A 23647-nucleotide genomic window follows, 5' to 3' on the forward strand; every position below is an offset into this window, starting at 1 on the left:
TAGAATCATCTCAAGGAGTTTCAGGGGCCTTAGAATGAGTTATAAATAAATATAAATTACAAACTTAATGAAGAACCAGAAGCCAGTCTTTGGACACAGTCAGACCTAAATAAAATAATTGGGGTCAACAGCCAGAGAGAAATTGTATTCACAAGATGCAGCTATTATCATACTCAATACACAGAGTGCTAGATTACAACAGAATTGGATTGTTTAGAGAATGCTGTGGGAAACCTACCCATTGCTTAACATGCTGTATGAAACGGATCAGTATATGTTAAGCCCTAATATGATTTACTGGGTTGGACGTAGCATACTATGTAAAAGCTACTGTTCATTAACCCAGGCTTGGGGCTTAAGCATAGTGTGAATGTAGCTAGTGAATCACAAACTAGCTAGTATTTGTTGAAAGACTGTCTGTTGTTAGTTTATAATTCAAAAGGGTGTCATGTGAAAATGAAGTCCAAGCAAATAAGCGTTCCCCTTTCTGGGTATAAGGAAACTAGAAATGAAAGCTTGAATTCTAGTACTTCCTCCTCCTCTTCACTCTGATATTCATGTTTCATATATTTAAATTAATCGCCGGGGGAGGAATACTATTCAGCTTTTAGATTATGTTTTTGGTAAAGGCGAATTCAGGATGAATAGGAACAAAAATACTGACAATGAGAAAGGAAGACGGAGGAGGAAACCAAAGGAGGAAACCAAAGGATTAATAAAGCCTTCCCAAACTAGCCTCATTTCCTAGCTCAGAAAGGACGGTGATTCGTTCCCCCCACCCCCCCCACCCCCGTTGTTAAAACTAACATGGGCGACAACGACGACTCACGGACAGGTCGCGCGCAGGTTAATAAGGCACCTGCTGAACCGTCCTTGCCATCTCCGCCAACGCCATCCTGACGCCAGCTGCTTGCCAACCGACTCCCTGCTAAGGCTGAGGCCAAACCCTGCCAGGAGCCGAGGCGAGGACGCAGGAGGAATCCGTTACCGGCCCCTGCAGTGAGGCAGAGACTCACCGTGAAAGGGTGGCCGTCGTTGTTCCCCACGGAGAAGCAGTTGTCCCCGGGGTTGACAGCCCCCGTCAACACCTGGTGCAGGTTCATAGCGGAACCGTCCTTTCCAGCTCCAGGCCGGCCGGCCGGCCACGCAGCTGCCTGAGCCCACCGCCGAGGCTCTGTGAGCTGTTCGGCCGCAGATCAGACTCTCAGGAGGAGGAGGCGACGGACACACATAGTGTGGGGCGGACCACCTCAGAGGCACCTCCCCGCCATGGGCAGACCAAGAGCTTCTCTCGGGCTAACCACGCACGCGAACTCCCCTTCCGCCTCAAGACGCCTTCCTCCGGCGGCCTCAGTCCGAGAATGCGCATCATGCAGGAAAACATCGCGAGATCAATTAAGCAATGACGTCTCTCCCTCAACCGACAATCATTTTTTGTTTTCCCTTTCTCTAACATAACAGCACTAGGTTGGTGTTGGACACACGCATGCGCTCTTTTAAAAAACGGGTGGAATTGCGGCGATATTTTACGACAGCTCTCGGTAAAGGTGGCAAGAAAGCTTTATGTTGCATCTGCGTTGAAACGTTTGTACTTTTAGGATGAACGAACGTCACCTTAAGGCGTGTGAAGCGGATAAAATGTATGTGACAATATCAGTGCTAGTTTAGTTCCGTGCAGCGTGAGAACTATTAAATTTCGATAAAGTTAGAATGTTCAGATCAAAGGACCCAGGAAGACATGTGAGAACAAATGGGACTCTCTTCCTCCTATATTCAGTCCTATAGGTATTTACTTAGAAATAAGCCCCACTGAATTCAGTGGAGCTTATTTTTGCAGGTATATAGGGTGTTCAGTTAGTTGGGGCTGGCAAGTAGGTTAAATAAAGCAGGGGTCTCCAACCTTGGCAACTTTTAAGACTTGTGGACTTCAACTCCCAGAATTCCCCATTCAACTATGCCTGTTGGTTGTTTTTTTTCTCCTCCCTAGAGTGGAGAGATTGCAGAGGAAAGGATTACAAGAGAATAAGCAGGCATAGAATTGAAGTATAACGAAGCTTGCTGAGGAATTCTGGGAGTTGAAGTCCACCAGTCATAAAGTTGCCAAGGTTGGAGACCCCTGATATAAAGTCTTCTACATTACAACATTACTGAAAAACTAAGTAGGTGAGAACTAGTCGGATTCCCAGTGCTGTTCTAAGTTTCTGTTTAGGTATTGACTTTGGACTCTCAACCCAACCCATCTCAGGGTTGTTGTGGGGAAAACATGAGGAAGGAGTATTAAATATATTCATCATCTTGAGTTAGTTTATAAACAAATGTGGGATAAAAATAAATTATACTTCAAATGCTAAAATAAAATTGAAATACTTTCTCATTTTATTTAGAACCATGTTATACGTGTGGACTGTGCATTTTTTCAAGCTAACCAACCACTTTAATAATTGCATGAGCTGATGTTTGATATATTCAGAGACTATTAAATTGATAAAAGCTGGTCTATATAGTGATGAAACAGGTAGATGTGGTAAGGAATATCTATAGTGTCTGAACTTTTAAGCTACAAGTATCTGTGCATCCTAAATGTGATTCACATATAGTTCATGGTGGGATTCACATATAAATAGTAAGCAACTAAAAGATTACAATTATGGTTACAATTCCAGATAGTAAACTTTCTCCACTTTTACACAATTTACTACAAGGCTATGTTTACACAGCAATGTAATCCATGGTTTTAACCTTAATGTATATAGCCAGTTGGCTTGGTTCATAACAGTCATAAGTCATAAACCTGGATTAAAAAGCCAAAGTTTGGGTCACCATATCTTACTAAGACATAAAAAGGAAACCACATCTTTGTTTAAGTGAGGTATGCAACTCCAAATTTATTTTATTTTATTTAATGATATAAATCTAGAAATGTTGTACTGTGCATATTGAACAGTTCTATTTAGGGAGCTTCAGAAAAAGGAATTTATGGATAAATAAAATTAAACTATGTTTTTCAATCCCCAGAACAGTATTGTGTTAGATTTCAGGACTTCTACAAAATTGTGGATTTTAGATATTAAGAGAAATTTGAGTTCAACGCTTTAGAGTTCCTCTACAAAAAGTGCTTTGGAAAATGTGGAGGAATGACTTTGGTATCTACCTGCCATACCTTCAGATAGATGCAACTTTTCTCAAAATTATGCTGTAGTTGTGGAACTGATACTTTAAAAAAGCATACCTGCTTTAAGATGTATATAGGTGCTGTACGCTTCATATATCAAAAATACACTTTTGCATCTGCATCTTAGGTGTTGCACAACCAATCTTGAGGATTTATGGAATATTCACTACAGTAGGAACAGGGCTTATATGTGATTTTTTTTTTAGTTTAATCTTATGCTACTTGGCAAATCATTTTGATTGTCCCATAAACATGCATAAGATTCAAACTTCATTCACAAAGTGTTAATAGTTTTTCCAAGCCTGGCACACGGTAAACTTGTTGGGACCTACCCAGTGACTGAGAGTTTGGGGAGTAGTAAGTCCTAGATGTTATGTCTGCAAAAAAACAAGGCACCACAAACCATTCAGCAGTTTCACATACTGTGTAACTGAACATTCCATGATCACCTTATAGTTATTTAAATTAAATCAACTGATTTGAGTAAACCATTCTGAGTAGAATCAAAGATTTGAAAGTAAATTGGGAAGATCAGTTTTAAAGGGGCTGCTCTGTTGGTACAGATTACAAGACTTTTATCTGTAAACACGCTTTCCTGGAATTAAACCCTTCTAACTACGTGAAGTATTGGCAAATAAACTTGATACTAAACAATACCCAACCGCACCCGCACTGCTCCACATCACACGAAACGAAGGAGACTTTCCAACGGAGCCCTCTTGCGGCCAATGAAAAACCGCTTTTTTGAACCTGTTGTGGATGCCAGGAAAGGGGGAGGCGGACATTCTAACCACGTGTCCAAGCTTTGCTTTTCGGGCTTCTTCAGTTTCAGAGCCGGTCTTTCTTCACGTGATCTTAGAGACACATCAGGAAACAGAGGCGAACCAGGCTGCCCTTTTTGGCTGCTTAAGAGTTTCAAGGCAGTCTTCCTCAGCTGTTTGCAGACGCCAGGGATTACAGCTGGCCCGTTTTGCACATAAAGCGGTTGAGTTCTGGAGTTACTCCTTGTGGCAGCCATGGAAAAGGGGCCGTGGTCGGTTGACGCGGCGGGGAACGCAGAGGAGCAGCGGCAGTTTACAAGTCATACACCTGATAATGCAACTAAGGAAGGCGAGGAGTGCTGCGAAGGTCTCTGGGAGCTGCCCGTGGAGCTTAGCACGCGAAGACCCGAATGCGACCGCTGCGGGTGAGTGGACTAGCAAAGCCGCCTGTTCCATGAACGGTCACGTGTCGCTGAGTTTCTTTCCCCCCCCCCTTTGGTTTTTCCCGCCCTCTGCTGGCTAAGAGGTCGCAATGCACTTGTTCCGCCCGGTCTCTGCTTGTTTTTTGTTTTGTTTTTTTACTTCCTTTGCAAAACAAGGCTATTTCTCTGGGCTTTGTTCTCACACTTCAGGTGTATCCATGGCCAAACTAACCACAGTCCTCCACGTAACATATTGGCCAAACTCCACTCCGAACAGTACTTAATCACACGGGTTCTGGTCGTAATTCCAAAATACAGCCTCCTTGTCTTAGCGCCCTCCCAGGAGGACTTTGACTGTTGGACACCTCCCGTTGTTTGAACGGACCAAGGAATGTCAGCCTCTTATTTGCTTGGATTCTTCCTTTCGGAAGAGCTTTTCGAAATAAGTTTACAGGAGGCACTAAACTCTAAAGGCTCCGTTTAGGCTAAAATTAGATGATTAGATTGTGGTTTGTCAGCCAGATGACACCTGGTTGATATTGAAAATCTAAGGAAGGGTCGGGTAATGTATATGCGTGGATGGGAGACTACCAAGAAATCCCATATTTGTGGGCTACATTGTTATGTTAAAAATAAAAAAAAATATTCTCGACAAACTATTTGAAATGCGTAGGTGAAGTTACCAGAGGATAAGCTCAATTTGAAGGAGGTTTTATAAGTTACCTCATCTGTTCGTTTTGTCATGTAAATACAGCTAGCTTTATCTGTGGAAACATTTGATTGCTGAGAAAGGGAGAAATCAGATAATTTATTTCCTTATTTAGTCCATCTGTGTGTGTGTGTGTGTGTGTGAAGGAATATTGAGTAATTTGTAGCACTATTTAGACTTCATAAAAATTTATCCCCCACAATAATTGCCTAAAGCTATACTGTACATCATTCTAAGTAGACTGCAATGTGATATGGTCTAGTATAAACTCATCCATTATGCATTGTAAGCCACCGATTGTTTTAGGAGGCAAACACAGTCATGCTTAAAATCATGTGGTGTAGCATAATGTGAAAATATTTTCTCATCCCTAAGCCATGTGATTTTAAGCATGGCTTTAAAAGCAAAATTTGCTTTTCTGCAACCTGCTATCTCTACATTTGTTTGAAACTGAGTGACTTTATAGTTAACTTTCTTGAAAAGTACCTAGATGGGAAGGTGAGATTATGAGAATGTGAGCAGTAGTTACATGTAACAAGAAGATGCTACTTCAGCTATTCACTTACTTGTTTATTTGTGCAGTCAAACTTTCTCAGGCTGACACACTGTTGGGAAATGGGTCTAAAAAGCCCAGTCTTCTTTATAGCCTACCTGGAGATTGAGAATAAAGACACAGATATTTCCAGCTGCTTTTTTGGTATTACCACATAAATGTTCATTGTAGAATGAATAATTCAAGTAGGAATTTTATAGAATCCAATTTGCATAAAAATAAGTTTCCATGAAGGAAATACCTTGTAAAATTTTTTACAATTCATATGTTTGATTAAAGATTTAATCAAGCCATTTGTTTTTGAAGAAAGAACTTTTGTTTCATGAAGATAAACATGCATATCTCAAGTTAAGGTATCATAACTATCTAGAAATATGCATAGGGTTACTATAGCAATATAATTTAAATGTTAACCGCTTTGGCTCATTTATGGCTCAACATGTTATGTATATTCAGGCAACTGAATTAATTTAGTCACATTTAAATTAACATGACTTCAGATACATTGGTGTCCCAAAGTCTGGCATTTTGGGACTGGTTTTGTCCTGTTCAGGACTTATCAGATGTTATTTTGTGAGGTCCAAGCACTCGAGCTTTACATCTTTTCAGAGGTATTTCCTTATCAGCTTTCTCAAAAATGACAGAATTTCTAATGTATTGCTTTCACTGGAAAAGTTTGGATACATTCAGAGATATATCTGCCTTGAAAAACAGCTCATGTTGAACTGTATAGCATAGACAAACATCAGAGCAAACTTTTTTATGACATTTTGTATTTCATAAAATGCTTTATGATAATTTTATATTATAAATTGTTTTATAAATTCTGCAAAATTTCAATTCAAGTCATGGATTCTGGATTTTGGACACATTCTGTGAGTTGGGTCATTTGAGGTAACATCCATTGAAAACTTCGTGCCATATACTGCACTGTTTCACTCAGTTAAAGGTTACAGGAATCATAATGTTAGTGATAGGTAGATAGATGAGTTGTGGCACATGAGATAGTATATGAAGTCATGTAAAAAACTATGAACAGAAGGGCATTTACAATATGTAACAGTGTTTATGTGCTCTTAAAGTAGGGGTGTCAAACTCGTGGCCCATGGGCCAGATTAGTCACATGATGGCCCCACCCCGCCTGGTTTAGCAAAGGGGGCAAAAAGTCCCGATATGTCATGTGACACCGCCGTGATGACGTGAGTTTCACCTCTCTGCTTAAAGGAAACTGGACTGGTAGATTACATGACTTCTGAGTATGAATATGTGCAAAATGATACATATATGTGGAATCATCAAATGTGACACTTTACACATAAACTTCACACTTCACTTTAGTTTAATCAAAGTGGAAAAAGCATGCATTATGGAATTATTTCTCTCCACTTGTTTTATTATACAGGTAGTTCTCAATATACAACCATCACTGAGCCCAAAATTTATGTTGCTAAGTGACAAATTCGTTAAGTGAGTTTTGCCCCATATTACGACTTTTCTTGTCACATTTGTTAAGTGAATCACTGCAGTTCTTAAATTAGTAACACAGTTTTTAAGTGAATCTTGTTTCCCCACTGACTGCTTGTCAGAAGGTCGCAAAAGGGGTTCACATGATTCCGGGACACTTCAGTTGCCAAGCATCTGAATTTTGATCACGTGAACACAGGGATTCTACAACGGTTGTAAGTGTGAACAATGGTCCTAAGATTTTTTCAATGCTGTTGTAACTTCAAACAGTCACTAAATGAACTCTTGTAAGTCGAGGACTACTTGTAATCTACACTATATTTGTCTCTGGTGCTAAAAGAGATTGCACTTGTATATTTTATAATGTTAATTGCACAGATTCAAATAACTTCTAATATTGTAACAACAGTTCGGTTCTTATTTGGAACAAATGTGATAATCTTACTTAGCTTGACAAAAGTCCTTTTGCTGGTTACATTTTCAGATAAGACAAGGGTGCATTTAACTGGAGTCAATATTATACTGAAAGACATGAAATAGCTATGGTATGTGATATGTCTTGATGATCCTGTACTGCCATCTAGTGAACAGTTCCATACATTAACAAAATTTTGTATTATTGTAACTTTTTTTTCTTTTGTGTATATTGTACAGATTACTAAAATTAGTAAGTGAATGTTTGGAATATCATAATTCAAGGGTGTTTGCTAAATTCATTTAAATACTGAGAGATATTTTAATATACCCTTTTCAGTACTCTAAACAAATTAAAATTTGCATGTGGTGCAAACTAATGAATGCAAGTGCATATCAAATCAAAATAGCACTTGTCTCTAAGGTACTTACAGAAAGCCTGGGAAAATGTGCTTGTCAACACTTGTTTGTTAAGGATCTGTAAGTCTGTTTCTGAAAATAAGGTTATCATTAAAAATGGAGGAAAGAGGCAGTTATTCACCTTCTTTAGGAAGTGCACAAGGCAACCATGTTTCATTTTAAAATGCTGTAGTACTGGCATTCAAGATGCCACCCAGCCAGGAATTGATGTTCCCTTACCTCAATGCTCAGCATTCCATCTCTGCTTTATATTTTTGCAAATGTCTGAGTTTCTTTGCACATATTGGTCATTTCAGCTTGTTTCTGGCCCCATTTTTATTCCTTAGTTGAATTGCTGTTTTTTTATAGGATATATGTTTAATTTTTTAAAAAGTGTTACTGAAACTAGGTTATAGTACAGTAATTGCAACTACAATAATACTCAACTGAAGAAAGCATAAAAGTATAATCTCAGTAAAATAGGGCAAACTCTTACTGGGGACAATAATATTTCAAATCACTTAGTCCTAAATCATGTAAGGTTTTATATATCATAATCATGTCTTTGAATTGTATCCATTGTATTAGGTACATTTTATCAACAGAAGACTAACAACCTTTAAATCATTCAGTATTTGGAAACCACAGTTTTGTATTTGTTCACAGCCTGCATTTAGGAAACATAGTATACTGAAACAACTGAACAGCCATTCATTTTACTGCATAATTTAGAGCACTGTAAAGAATTTTAAAGCTTTGAATTATTAAAGATTGCAATATTTTAGAGATTCCTTTTTCTCATACAAAGCTACCCATATATTGAAATTACCAGAGACTTTCCCATATATAATTATAACCTCTGATATACTTTTTGATGGGACTAGACAGAATTTCTGGAAACTGAGCCAAAAACTAGAATTCCTTTCAAGGGAACTCCTTCCCGTTAAAAGATGTTACATGTTGCTGTTTCTCTTCCTGCTGTTTTATTCTTGACATTCATATATATATATATATATATATATATATATATATATATATATATATATATATATATATATATATATATATTTGTTTTCTTAAGTTTTCGCGGGTACTCACATGTATACTCACATGTATATTCATATATATATATGAATGAATATATATGAATATATATGAATATATATGAATATATACAGATGAACACAATACAGAAGCCTGATGATGGCAGATGAGATTCTGCCAAAACGTTGCTACAACTTTAAAAGCACAATTATAATGACGTGGGAAAATACCCGAACAAAGCTGAATAACATACATACATACATACACACACACACACACACACACACACACACACATATAACTATTATGAAGCACTTGGAACTTTGTGGAGGATTGGCAGGAAGTTTTAAATAATATATAAGCCCAGGGCTCAGCAATTAATAAGAATATTAAGTTGCGGAATCCAATTCGGCTGGGTAAACTTTTCAGGTAATATGCACTTTGGTTTTAAGCATATGGATTATTTATGGAATTGATATCAGGCATGGAAATATGTGCATAAGTAGGATAATGTAACTAAACAAATATGGAAATTATTCACCAGGAGGACAATATGATATATCAAGGAAGGAATTACAAAAATATTATGTTGAAAAAGCTCTTCGTAGTAACCAAGATCTAATGTACACTGATTGAACAATGTAGTGATTTGTGTCCAAAGATAAAAGAGTGCAGGTGGCATGAATATAATAGTTGTCAGCAACTCCTAAAACAAAATGCATCTTCTCCTTAGTTTTTCAATCTCTAAGAAAGAAAGTGTTTCTTTAAGGAGTTGCTAACTAGTTTTAGATTTATACCCCTGCCTATGTACTCTAAAACATTTTTGCATTTGAATCAGAACACTGCATAGCCATAATGTTTATCAAATATAGATGTCTATAATTCTACAGTGGGTAAGCTAAAACTGATAGAAAAAGACCTTTATTCTATGAGAAATAAACCTTGAGGGCTAACCTACATCTTTCAAACTTGATAATTTCTATCATAATCTAGCAGGGAATTCTGAAAGATGCAGTATCAGATAAGGGCATCATGCTGTGTAAGCTTGGTTCAAAATATGTCTCTTAACATACAGGGCATTAATTTGTCCTTAATCAAAGCCAAGGCAGATTTACTTTATGAATTATTAATAAGTTATTTCAAATACTTTTCTTTTCTCTCTCTAACAATCTCAAAAGTTAAATTTAATAAATTATGTTGGTACTGATGGTTATGACTGACATGAGTTTAAAATAGCAAGCCATTAAAGATGTGCCTGAGGTAAGCTGACCTGATTGGATTAATTCAAACCTGGCTGTTTCCCTTCACTTTACTGAAGAAACTGTCTAATATGTTTTGGTCAGTAGCCTTCTTTGTGTCCTTCAGGAGGGATTGATACCCACCCTGCCCCTTCCCTATATCTGTCAACAGGTGAATGGCATTTGAAGAGTTATCTGGATCTCTCTCTCTCTCTCTCTCTCTCTCTCTCTCTCTCTCTCTCTCTCATAGAACTCATAAAATAACAGAGTTGGAAAGGACCTTGGAGGTCATCTAGCCCAACCCCCTACTCGAGCAGGAGAGTCTATTCCAAATATTAGTCTCTCTCTCTCCCTCCCTCCCTCCCTCTCCTATGTCATTACTTCTGATAATAGATTTCTATAGCCTCTTATTGAAATTGTTATAATAATAGTAAAGTAACTCTCCTATGGATAGTCTTTGAGAAATTGAAAAAGTTAAAAATAGTTTATATCAGAATAAAGCTCAGCAATGAAGCATATGGGTTAACTATGTTAATAATATTAATACTATTAGCCTATTATATGGAATTTGAAAATATTTGGAACCATCACAATATAGCTTAACTTGGATGATAGCCATTCAGTGAACACTGCATTATTACAACTGTTTTTAAGTCAACTTCATAACTAATCATAACACTTTGAAGCAAATATGGATGCTGTCATGCTTTGAAAGAGTAAGTTAACTGACCATTTTACATCCGTCCTGTAGCAGTTCTTAAGAACAAGATATGTAATCCACTCCTTGAAAGACTCTGCCCATGAGTACAATATATTAATAATACTTGCCCATAATTTTTGTACCTGCCTCTTTTGTACTGATACCTGAAATTCATTATAGTTTCCCTAATGTAAAAAAAAAATCATAGGTTTCAGATGTTTACATAAACTATTCTAAAATTTTATGGCAAATATGGGAATAATATTAGGAAGCCTGGCCGATACTTTATTGATGCAAAAGGGGAGGTGAAAATTTAGGTAGAAAAAAAATCAATAAAGTTGAAGATTTTTTTTTAATCACATGAAATTTTAATCTTCAATCTGTGATTGTAGCATTAGATTGATTGTGATATTTTAGTGTTTATATGTTTCAGAAGTTTTGTTTTAGTTGCTTAGTGTTTTACTATCTTAGTATTTTAATGACTTAAACCAGGGGTGGGCAAACTTTTCGGCTCGGGGGCCGCATTGACTTTTAAAATTTGACAGACGGGCCGGGTCAGCACAAGATTTTTTGGGAATCGCCCCCCTCTTCTCCTCCTTCCCCTCCCTCGGAGGCCCCTGAGTCAGGAGTTGCTACCGCCGGCGCGGCTCAGCGCTCCAGTCCCGCGTTGCCTCGGGAAGGGAAAGGCAAAAGGAAGAGCCGCGGCGGTGCTTTGCAACGGGAGCAGCGGCACCGGAGGCTCAGGCTCAGTGGCTCCTGGTTTTGCCTGACAGCCCCAGCCGGACACCTGAGTGGAGCCCGGGCGAAACTGCCTGTTGCTGCTGCCGGAGCACCGCCGGGTCACCTCCTCCAAGCAGCCTGCCCGCCCGCCGGGCTTCCCCTCTGCCGCACGGCTCGGGCCAGCGCGAGCGCCCGCGAGTTAAAGGAAGCCGAAAGTTGCTGGGAAGCTGCTCGGGTGCTGGGAGCAGGCTTTTAAAGTGCCGCCTGAGGAAAGTTTAACCAGCCCGCCCGCCCGCCGGCGGAACCCTTCCGTTCCTCGGCGGGAAGACGCTCCAGCCTGCAAGCTTTGCCTTTGCAAAGTTTAAGCCTGAAGCCCCGGAAAAAAAGGGGATCGGCGGGGACTCACCTTCGGAGAGGTCGCACTCGAAGGTGATTTCGAACTCCCAGCCGAGGCCTTTGCAAATTTCTTTTCTTTCCTACCCCTAGATCGCTCCGCACTGTTTTGCAGCTTTGGGGGCCACGCGGCACAGGGCAATACGCCACGCCCAGCTATTTTTTTTTCAGGGCGGGCCGCATTGGACAGACCAACGGGCCGGATGTGGCCAGCGGGCGTAGTTTGCCCACCCCTGACTTAAACAATTGATTAATTTAGATTTTAAATATTTCAGTATATTTAATTATAAGTAAATATATTTGTATAAGGATTTTATTACCTGCAGCTATAGTATTAAGGTTTTTTTTAATTTGTAGAATTTATTTTAGTACTTAAATAAATGTTTACCTTGTGCCTTGTAATTTTTGTCATGAAACTGAATAAAATTCTGTCAGTTACATAATAAAGACTACTGATTGATTGCTAACCAGTATATAAGGAATCAATATATAGTGGAAGATCAAGCATTTAGATCCATACCACAGCATCATTTAGAAAATTGCCAATTTGACAGCATTGTCAGATGGTAACTGGCCAGTATCTAAAGGAATACATTGCTATATATTACTATACATATATTACATTACCATATTGCAGTGTCCTTACTATCTGGACACATCTCCATTCTTGAATTTAAATCATAGAATAGAATAGAATACTTTATTGGCCAAGTGTGATTGGACCCACAAATAATTTGTCTTGGTGTAAATACTCTCAGTATACATAAAGAAAAGGTACATTCATTAAGAATCAAGAATCATAACGTACAACACTTAATGATAGTCATAGGGTACAGTCAACAATGAAATCATACTAGGAAACAGTCAAGTGGGAGGGAATGGGGGATAAGGAATGGTGAGAAGATTAACAGTAATAGTAATGCACTCTTTGTAATGTGAGGGGTCTGTAAATATTTTCACAGCCCTCTTTTTGACTCGTGTAGTATACAGGTCCTCAATTGAAGGCAGGTGGGTAGTAATTGTTTTTTCTGCAGTCCTAATTATTCTCTGAAGTCTGTGTCTGTCCTGTTGGGTTGCAGAACCAAACCAGACATACACTCAATAATTCCTCTGTAGAACTGTATCATCCTTATAATTCCATATGCAAATAAATATAATTATATCTAGCTGGCAATATATAACTTAAATTCACACCATTAATTCTTTAATCTGTAAAATCAGGCATTGTGGGGATAGATATAAATAAATCAGTAGCGTCAAAATTCTACCAATACTCAAAGAGCATGAAAGAGCATATTAATAATCTCTTCTTGAAATTCAGTAGAAATCAACAGTCCTAGAGTATTGTGCTGCTCACATCTTCCAGGGAAAGCATTATTCAGACTTGTTCAAACTACAATATTCAGTCGTCGTCCCCCGCTTCAAAAATGCTTGATACAATAAAAATTGTATATGATGAGTCAATCTTCTAGCAGCATTCCACAAGATAAAGGAGATGTTCTGTAAACACAGAGAATATCAGTCAAGCAGGTTAGGCAATTATCTGTGGAGATGTCACTACCTCTGAAAGGACATTACAACCAGGGACAGGAGGAGCTAGATTGTAAACTACAAAGTCATGTATTTTCACTGAAAGTTCTATGAAAACAGATTGAAGTGGATAATCAAAATGAATAGCTGAAAGAACCACTAAATTCACTCAGTAGCTACATACAACATGTATTAGCTTATCGTGGGAGTATGGCAGCAATTAAGTTGCAGTCATCATCTTTATGAACAAAAGTCTATGCTTTTAGACAAATTGTTTTAAAGCAGAAGGTTTGTAACTTCTTTAGCAGATCTTTTATTTGATCAGTCCTTGGAGGGCACAAACAAGCTATTCTTTTTTATGTCACTCAGAGATACTCTTTTATTAGCACTGTCTTATCATTTGACCTTGGTGGAGAAAACAGCATTAGATCTGATCAAAAGTGTGTGTGTGTGTGTGTGTTTGTGTGTGTGTATGTGTTGTTGTTTATAAGATTAGAATCTAAAACAAAATTTAAAGAAAAGAGAATAGAAAGGAGTAGAAAGTACAAGAAAAAAGAAATTAGTATTTTGGCAGTATGTGTTTTAGATACTCAAATTATTAGGAAATTTTCCATTAATTGAAAGGACTGCATTTTTCATTTCATAATTTCATAACGAGTTACAGAATGGGACAGATATGTTGATTTTTTAATAATTTCCATGTGATCCAAGGACTTAGTTTACCTATTGTGTTAATGATTTGTTCGATTATGAGTTAATGAAGAAAATACAATTTGATGGATTCATTCAATATATTAATCCAGTGATGATAATTGACAAACCACAGTAGCTTGCACAGAAGTTTATACCATTAATTGAGCAAACTAGCATGGCTTAGCATAAAATATGAATGCATTTGAGGCGTGTCACTAATTCCAATGAACTCTGCCTGTCAGGTTTTCTAACCTTAACACACACATTCTCCTCGATGCTGCTGCGAGAGCCCAGGATGGATTCGACTCCTCTTGATGATGTCATTAAGCTGAGTCTGTCTAGTATAAAAGGACAGCCTGTGAGAGTGACCCCAGCATTGACTCAGCTTCTTGCGTCTGTAAGCTAGTGTCTCTGAAAGCAGTGTGTTAATCGCATTTACTCCTAAATTTAAAACAACAGTAGGAAGCCAATCGAGCTTCAGGCACTGCTCCCGGGGCTCCGTGCAGCGGTGCCTTCTGTAACGCCGAGGATTGGACGTTGCCAGCAAGGGAGAGGCAAAAATATCGCTGGGAGGGCTGTAAGTAGCAAGGTGTCATCCAGCCTTCCCCACGGCCTCTCCACGATGGATTCAGCTGGCCACGATAGTAAAGATCGGGTCAGAGATAAAACGCCAGCCAGCTGATCGCCTGACTCAGGCTGACCTTTTTTTTAGCCACAACTGCCGCTCAGGGCTCACAGCAGCCTAAAGAGAGGCTTTTTCAACTACAGGGGGCAGCAATCTTTCAGCCGCTTGGGACCTACAGCAGCCTATGGAGAGGCTATATTAATCAGACACCACAGCAGGTGCGACCGGCCATCTTGGGACAGCAATTCCCTATCCCACGTGGCAAATGGCCATTTTAGGTGGCCTCACGATCTAACCATCAGACCTAGAGAAGCCATCCTTCATATTTCAGAAGCAAAGCCCCTCTAATAGGCAGCACATATTGAGGGTTGCTTCTAGCATCTCTTGTGCTTGACCTGTTTTTCACCATGGACCTAGACAGGACCCAGGCAGAACTTTCTGGCCCAGAAGCCCAAAGCCTCCAACTACCCAGAAGAAAGAGACACAGACAGCGCACTCAATCCACCCAAAGGGAAGTGGCAGCTAAAATTACAGCAAAGGCACTGGCTCCCAAAAAGACGTCCCAGGCCAAACTCAAGGCCGAAAAACGTAGACATGCTGGCAGTTCAACAAAATTTAACACACATATTTTCAGTTTTGATTTTTCTATCCTTTCTTTACATATGTGATTATTAATATTATATGCAAGGAAAATGTCTAACATTAAGATGAACAGTATGGTATATATATAAAGAAGTTTGCATACTAGAGAAAGTGTATGTTGTTTAGAAGGTTTTTTAAATTTTACATTTTCAGTCCATAGTTCGGGTTATGATTGGACAAATAGTTTTGCTTTCACTGAATCTCAGGGTGTAGTTCTTTTATTTTTAGTAGTGTGAGTGGCAGTACAAGTTATTATATACTACTTAAGTATGACATAAAGTTCTTACCTATTCCAGTGATGTCACTGTCCTATCCTAGGCCTATTTCATATACTACAATCCTATGTACATTTTATTCAGGAATAAGTTCCCCTTTCTTCACTGGAACTGTTTCCTTGATACTGTGTTTAAAATTGCAACTTTGTAATGCAACTTGAAGGAAATATTGAGAAGAAGCTTGGCAAATAAATGTTAATAAAAGTAGGTTTTAGATATCCATGGATTTTTCAGCATTCTAAGTAATTAGCCAATTTATGAAGGTTTGTTTCATTATTAAAAAACTAGAACATTTCTTGTTACCTTCTGTTACCTCAGTTAGCTTTATGAAGAACTTAGCACTCATGCCATTATTTGTAGTAGCTTCATTGTGATGTGGGCATCTTCGCTAGCATTTTACACCTAATTTTTAGTGAAATAGCGTGTCGTCCTACTTTGAAGACATTATCAGACGTTAGTTATTACATGATGTGTTGTGATCTTTTCAGGACAATTCACACTATGCCTCAAAGAGTAGCTGCCTCTTTTGACATTTACAAAATTAATGGAAAACCAAATATGTTGGCTGATAAAAACAAAAGCCTTTGACCACATTACTGACACATCTTCTTAATTAATGTTACTACCCTTCAGATCAACTTTGTCTTCTCTAATTATCTTAACTACAATCTTGTCTCAAGGCATGTATCTTATGTGCAATTGAGAAAAGGGGTGTATTTCAGTATAGGCTGATATTGTAGAATAATGTCAGAATCCATATTAACAATAGAAAATTTTAATTTGAAGGATGACCTAGTTTAGAAAAATGAACCATTAACATTTTGCTTTTCAATATATGCAATATAATAAATGCCAGCTTTTCAGTTATTGAAAAAATATATAAGTGCACTTAAATAATATACATTTATGAATATTTATATATATTCTTCTTAGTGTTTTCCTGCAAGTTCAGAGTCCTCAATGGATCTGAGTGTTGATCCATTGGTTGTGACAGGAATTGGCCAACCAGTTATTGCTGCATTCTGACATGGTTGGGCTGAGGAAGAATGACTGGCCCAGAGTCAACCAGCTGGCTTTCATGCCTAAACCGGGACTGGAGTGCAGTGTCTCCTGGTTTCTGGCCAGGAGCCTTAACCACTAGACTAAACTGGCTCTCTAAAATTGAGTCAGTCCTGATTCCTGGCAACTGCCTGGACAAGTCCCTGCAGTTTTCTTGACAAGATTTCAGAAGTAGTTTACCATTGCTTCTTTTCTAGGACTGAGAAAGAATGCCTGGCCCAAGGACACCCAGTTGGCAGGACTAGAACAAACTGTTTTGTAGTTTCTAGCCTGGTGTCTTACCAGTGACTTACCAAACTGGTCCTTGAAAAAATATATAAAATAAGTATATTATTTAATTAAATTTGAACATAGTAATTTGTTCTCAGATTTGCACTTTGAAATAATAAATGCAGAAATAAATTACAGAAAGGTTTTTCATCAACTTACAGATCCATTATTATTTTAGATTATTCTGATAAGTCATAAAGTCTAAATATAGACTGGTATGCAATAATCACTATTTTCTCATCATTTTACATTTATATCAAAATAATATATTTTTAAATGTTTTCTTCTTGTATGCAGGAAGAGATATTATGGAACTTCTATTAACCCTCCCTCATTATATCTTTAGATTGAGTTCTAAAAGAAGATGTGAGATGTGAAAGAAGGCTTGAGGTCTGAAAGGTCTAATTTCAGATTCCGTGTTGTTTCTACTATAGGTGAAAATAGAAAATGAATTGCTGACTTCATTCTTCCCTTCTCATAGTGGTTCTTATTTAAATTGAGAGCTACATATTTACCTGAGAGTAAGGAAACAACAAAAGATCAACTGCCTGCTGGATAATTAATGCAATTAGTAATTGGTCACTATGCTGTGATTAGCATCATTGCAACCATATGTTTGTGTTGAAATTCTTAAAAATCCTGAAATTATTTAATAGAAATAAATGGAATGTACCTCAAGTGAGATAACAATCAACATTACTATTGACTAGTAATAGCAATAACTTAGACTTATATGCTGATTCACAGTGCTTTCTTTACAGTCTTCTTGAAGCGGTTTACAGAGTCAACATATAGACCCAACAATCTGGGTCCTCACTTTACCAACTTTAGAAAGATGAAAGGCTGAGTCAAGCTTGAGCTGGTATGAGTAGTAGACACACTGGGATTTCTGGACCACTTCTCCTTATACCTTATACTTCACAGCTCCCAATCACAGCCTGGCAGTTCTCCTTAGAGCTGCTCGGAGCATCCAGAGAGTGGGTGGTGCTTCAGTCTTCTGCTTTTGTAGGCTGAGCAAATTCTTGAGGAACGCTCCTCCTTCCGTCACGTGACTCCATTGGAGCGTTCCCCCCAGTTTATGCTCAGACTCCGCAGAGTAGGCAGTGTTTTTTCATATCTCTTGGCCGTTTCAAGACTGCAGTATTTGGATTGTTTTCTCCTCTCAGGTTGTACTTAATTTTATTTCAACTCCTTAGCCCTCCGCAGTAGTTTTCTGGGATCCTAAATTCCCCTGGGAGCCTTTAGCCCCAGGGGGGAAGGCTAGCCAGTTTCCAGGCTTGCCCCCCCATCCTTTACTCATTGCCTTCTGCCGGTTTTTTTCTATCGCTCGCATCGTTTCGCTCCGTTTCCCCCCACTTTCGAACACCGTTTTTCTTCTCTGTTCGAAGGTTGCTGACTCTCCTTGATTGCCTTTCCCCTGGGGACCTTTACTTGGCCCAGGAAAGCTTTTTTCTTGCCGCTGCTGGAGCCCTTAAGCCCACTTAATAGGCGGATGCCATTTTAAGCGCCGCCTCGTGGCCGGGCGCCATTTTGAATTCCTCTTATCTTTCTGATCGCTGCAGCGCGCTCGGAATCAGGCAGCAGGACCAGCTGGCCTGCTCAGATTTCGCCTAATTGTCAATTTGCCTGGTTCTTCGTTGGAGGCCAGTTTCTCTGCCTCCCTTTGTTGGCTGCCTTAGCGGGTGCAGCTTGACTCACACCACTCCCGCCCAGTTCTGCCTGGGAAGGTAGTCTGGTTAGGCCCAGATTTTGCTTTAGGGCCCGTGGCGTTCCCTGGTTGTCTGGACCAGCTTCCTCTTCTTCCTCTACTCACCTTTGGGCAGAGACTTTTTCTAAATAAATCATTTATATCAAAAATAAGACTAGAGGAAATTAAAAGACAGAGGAAGATCTCATATATATATCAGATACTTATATAAATAAATGGAGATACATATAGATAAGGGGGGGCGCTTAAGATTTTCAAGGGCACCCGGCCTTGTAGGTCGACCCCTAGGCACGCCAACCGCCACTTATTGGTCCTTTTTTCTCACTCAATTAACAAAAAAATGGCAGAAGGCAATCCTTCCACAGGCTCTTCCTTGAAGGCCAAATCAAAGACCCACTATCTGCGCAGGCAGCCTAAGGAGCCCTCTAAAGCTTCCCAGAGGGACGCCTTAAGACGCCATAAGGCGCTGGAAAAAGAGATCGATAAACGCACCAGGCAGGCAGGCTCAGTGCCTCCCATACTACTTCCTTCTACCTCTTCTCAACCCCCTCCTCCTGTAGTTCATTCCTCCCTATCCAGGCGCAGCTCGCCCTCTCAGGGTCACCAGACTCCTGGAACATCGGCCAGACGAACTCCAGAGGCCACCTTCACGCCCACGGCTGCCGGCCTACGCCAGGAAGAACCTCTCATCCAGGTGGCTCCGGAGCAACTGAGATCCTGGATGGAGCAGGCTATCCGCCAAGGGATTGCGGAAGGGCTCCAACAGGTGGGCAGGCCTGGTCTACCACCGCTGGCCACCGAATCCGAGTCTCATTCAGTAAGATCGCTCCCACTCGGACCGGAACTGCCACAGGATCAGGTACCCCATCAGGGGGAAGGTTCCCCCTCAGTAAGGGAGGAGGAGGAGGAGGCGGTAGGGGAACTAGATCCTTACAGTGAGGAGGAGGAGGAGGACTTTGATTTGGGGTTCCTACAATATAACAAACCCCCTTACGACTTAGAACCATCAGAGGCAGATATGTCAGAGGATGAGGGTCTCGCTCCCAACCAACCCGCCTTTGTGGGACTTTTTAAGCCCCAACTATTCAGGTCCCTCCTGTTCAAGGCCAGAAACATTTCGGGCCTAAAGACTCAGACCCCCTCTGAACCCCCTCCTCCTACCCTGGAAGGTCCAGAGGATTCCATTTTCCAACAGCCTGTCGTGGAAGCCGAGGTCATACCAACCCCTCCCATCTTCCTTGACCTGGTGTCCAAACAACTTGCCTCCTCGGCGGCCCCTCCTGCCCCCTCGGCTCATGATAAAAGATTCTTCAACTCAGACCCAGAGCTTTCCAACCTATTGCGCACTCCGGAGGTTGATGAGCCCATAGTGGACCTGGCCTCTTCCTCCTCCCTCAGCGACCCCCTAGAGGCCCTGAGACCGGAGGAGAAACGATCGGAGCTGGCCTTATGCCGTGCCCACCAGTCAGACGCTTGGGCAATCAGATCGGCTACGGCCTCCTCATTCTTCATCAGGTCATCCATTCGCTGGCTTTGCCAGCTTAAGCAACATGTCCCAGCCTCCAATGTCCGAGCCCACCAGGACATAGCCAAGATTACGGCCGCAGCCGAGTTCTCGGCTGACGCTACCTACCACTCGGTCAAATTCTCCACCCGTGCCATTTCCTCCCATGTCTCTGCTCGCCGTCTGCTCTGGCTAAAACACTGGCAGGCAGACCTCAAGAACAAAGTTAAATTGGCTTCCGCTCCCCTTGTGGGAACCAAATTGTTTGGACCATTTCTGGACCCCCTTTTAGTAGAAGGAAGGAACAAGAAAAAATTCCTTCCATCCCTCACCCGCAAGTCAGAACCAAGATCTCTGCAGCCCTTTCGGAGAGCGCCCTTTCGCCCCTACTTCCAAACCCCCTTTCCTCCCAGGTACCACAGGCCCCCTCCCTTTGGCTCGGGTCAGCCTCAGGACAGGACCGACTCCTCGGACAGGCACAGAAGGGGCGGTGGCTTCCAAAGGCCCTTTCGGGGCACGGGCAAGAGGCCGTTCAGGCGCTCCAGATAAGCCACCAGATTTGATTCCCATTGGCGGGCGTTTCAAGACCTTCGCCAACCAGTGGGACTCCTCAACATCCGACGCCTGGGTTAGGGACACCATCAGGTTTGGCCTTGCTTTTGAATTTCAATCTCCCCCCTCCCCGATTTTTTCATACCATGTCCCCTATCCAGGGATTACTCTAAGCGCAGCCTCATGGACTCAGCAATTCAGCACCTTATTGATATACAGGCCATTCAACCCGTTCCTCCATCTCAAAGAGGACAGGGATTTTATTCCCACCTATTTGTGGTACCCAAACACTCGGGGGGATGGCGAGCAATTTTGTATTTGAAGCGGCTTAACCGCCATCTCAGATACCGCAAATTCAAGATGAATACGTTGCAATCCGTCCTTCTGAGTGTTAGGCAGGGAGACTGGTTGTCATCTATTGACCTCTCCGAGGCATATCTACACATCCCAATCCATCCTTCTCATTACAAGTTTCTCCGTTTCTGCTACAATAACCTCCACTTCCAATACGTGGCTCTCCCATTCGGGTTGGCCTCAGCACCCAGAACTTTCACCAAGGTCCTGGCCGCTTTAGCTGCACATCTCAGAACCCTCCCGGTGCGCCTCCACTGCTACTTGGATGATATTCTCATCCTTTCCACCTCCAGGGAACAGACAATGAGGGATACCCAGACTACCCTATCCTCCCTCCAGGATCACAGGTTCCTCATCAATTGGAAGAAAAGCCAATTATCCCCCTCCACCAGGATAACTCACCTGGGGACGGTAATCGACACAGTGAGGGGAAAGGTGTTTCTATCTGAGGAGAGAATTCTCAGTATCCAAAAATCTGTAACAAGTATCAGACGCCTTAAAAGGGTCTCCCTTCTGGAACTATCCCAGTTACTGGGTAAAATGATATCTTGTCTCTCCATTATTCCCTGGGCCCGTTTCCACTCCAGATGCCTCCAGTAGTTCCTGCTCCCGTTCCAAAGATCCGGACCAAGCAACTCAAAGCGCAAGGTCAGGGTTTCACCAAAGGTGCTCACCTCCCTCCTTTGGTGGAGCAAGGCGTCTATCAACAAGGGCTGCCCCGTCAAGGAGCCCCCAAGAGTCACCGTCACCACAGACACCAGTCTGTCCGGTTGGGGAGCTCATCTCCAGTCCCTTTCAGCACAGGGCAGATGGTCAGCGTCGGAGAAACTATGCAACATAAACTGGTTGGAGCTTCGCGCCGTCCATCTGGCCCTCCGCAGTTTCCTCCCCCAGGTAGGCGGCCGCCACGTTCTCATCCTCACCGACAACATCACGGCCAAAGCCCACATCAACAAGCAGGGAGGCACTCAATCATTCCGCCTAATGAAGGAGGCCGAGCGCCTCTGTCGGTGGGCGGAGTCTCACCTACTTTCTCTCAGGGCGGACCACATCTCGCGTTCCTCCAACACCCGAGCAGACTGGTTGAGCAGGGCCACCATAGACCAGTCGGAGTGGCGCCTCCACCCAGCTCTATTCAGGGAGGCGACATCCATCTTCGGCCCACCAGTGGTAGACCTGTTTGCCTCCCCCCTCAATACCCACCTCCCAAGGTTCATTTCAAGATTCCCATCCCCAGGAGCGGAGGACCACAATGCTCTTCGGTGTCCATGGCCCCCGGGCCTCCTGTATGCCTTCCCTCCTCTGGCGCTGGTGCCCATAGTCCTTCAGAAGATCCTACAAGAGAGGGCGGAACTGATTCTGGTAGAACCTTATTGGCCCCGTCGTCCTTGGTTCGCGGACCTCCGCAGCCTATCAGTAGCGCCCCCCCCGGAGGATCCCAGCAGACAGAATCTCCCTGTCCCAGGGTCCCCTCCTCCACCCGAACCCCCAGTGGCTTCAACTAGCCGTCTGGAGGTTGAGCGGGAATGTTTGAAGAGGGAAAACCTCTCTAACAAGGTCATCGATACAATTTTGGCAGCCAGGCGACCCTCAACTACAAGGATTTACGACGCCACCTGGACCTTTTTTCGTAAATGGTGTGTCAAGCTTCTTATTGACCCAACTAACCCCTCCATTGCCCAAGTGCTTGACTTTCTTCAGGAGGGTCTCAGTAAAGGGCTGTCCCCCAACACGCTAAGACGGCAGGTAGCTGCCTTGTCTACAGTCATCGGCAGTTCCCTTTCTCACCATCCCCGTATTCGAGCCTTTCTGAAGGGGGCCACAAATTTGCGTCCTCTGACCATTCACTGGTACCCGACCTGGGACCTCAACAGGGTCCTTACTTCCCTCACAAAGCCACCTTTCGAAACCTTAAGAGAGGTTTCGCTTCAGTTCCTATCCTATAAAGTAGTTTTCCTGGTAGCGATCACTTCAGCCCGCAGAATATCAGAGATCGCTGCTCTGTCTGTTAGGAAAGACCTTTGCGTCTTCCACCCCGACCGGGTAGTCCTCCGGCTTGACCCTTCCTTTTTGCCCAAGATTAATTCGGTCTTCCATAGGGCCCAAGAACTCATACTCCCCAACTTTTGTCCTAGGCCTACTCACGAAAGGGAGAGACTCTGGCACACTCTGGACGTCAGATGTGCCTTGCGGATTTACATTAAACGTACTGAGACCTTCCGCAAGTCTGAGGTCCTGTTTGTATCTTTCCAACCAAAGTCACAAGGGCTCAAGGCTCCTCCAACCACCATAGGTCGTTGGATAAGGGCGGCCATCGCCAAAGCATATCAGGCTCAGGCTCTCCAGGTGCCCCGGGGTATCACGGCTCACTCTACAGGAGCGTGGCTACGTCAGCTGCCTGGGCTACCCAGGCTCCAATAATCGACATTTGCCGGGCTGCGACGTG

The 23647-nt window shown here is 41.9% G+C and overlaps 2 protein-coding genes across 2 annotated transcripts in view; one reads left to right on the plus strand and one right to left on the minus strand.

The window, feature by feature from the left end:
- Positions 1-1346, minus strand: part of DMXL1 (Dmx like 1) — an 83633-nt gene extending 82287 nt beyond the window's left edge. The window contains exon 1 of the mRNA XM_026673533.2: positions 1017-1346. Within this exon, the coding sequence (XP_026529318.1) occupies positions 1017-1103 (87 nt within the window). The 5' untranslated portion in view covers positions 1104-1346. The remainder of the gene's footprint in view (positions 1-1016) is intronic.
- A 2620-nt stretch (positions 1347-3966) lies between these two features.
- Positions 3967-23647, plus strand: part of DTWD2 (DTW motif tRNA-uridine aminocarboxypropyltransferase 2) — an 84465-nt gene continuing 64784 nt past the window's right edge. The window contains exon 1 of the mRNA XM_026673552.2: positions 3967-4358. Within this exon, the coding sequence (XP_026529337.1) occupies positions 4189-4358 (170 nt within the window). The 5' untranslated portion in view covers positions 3967-4188. The remainder of the gene's footprint in view (positions 4359-23647) is intronic.

The sequence above is a fragment of the Notechis scutatus genome, chromosome 2 (assembly GCF_049901735.1).
Source record: "Notechis scutatus isolate UNSWTSFEM ecotype Mainland chromosome 2, rNotScu1.2, whole genome shotgun sequence".
In the NCBI taxonomy this organism is placed as follows: Eukaryota; Metazoa; Chordata; class Lepidosauria; order Squamata; family Elapidae; genus Notechis; species Notechis scutatus.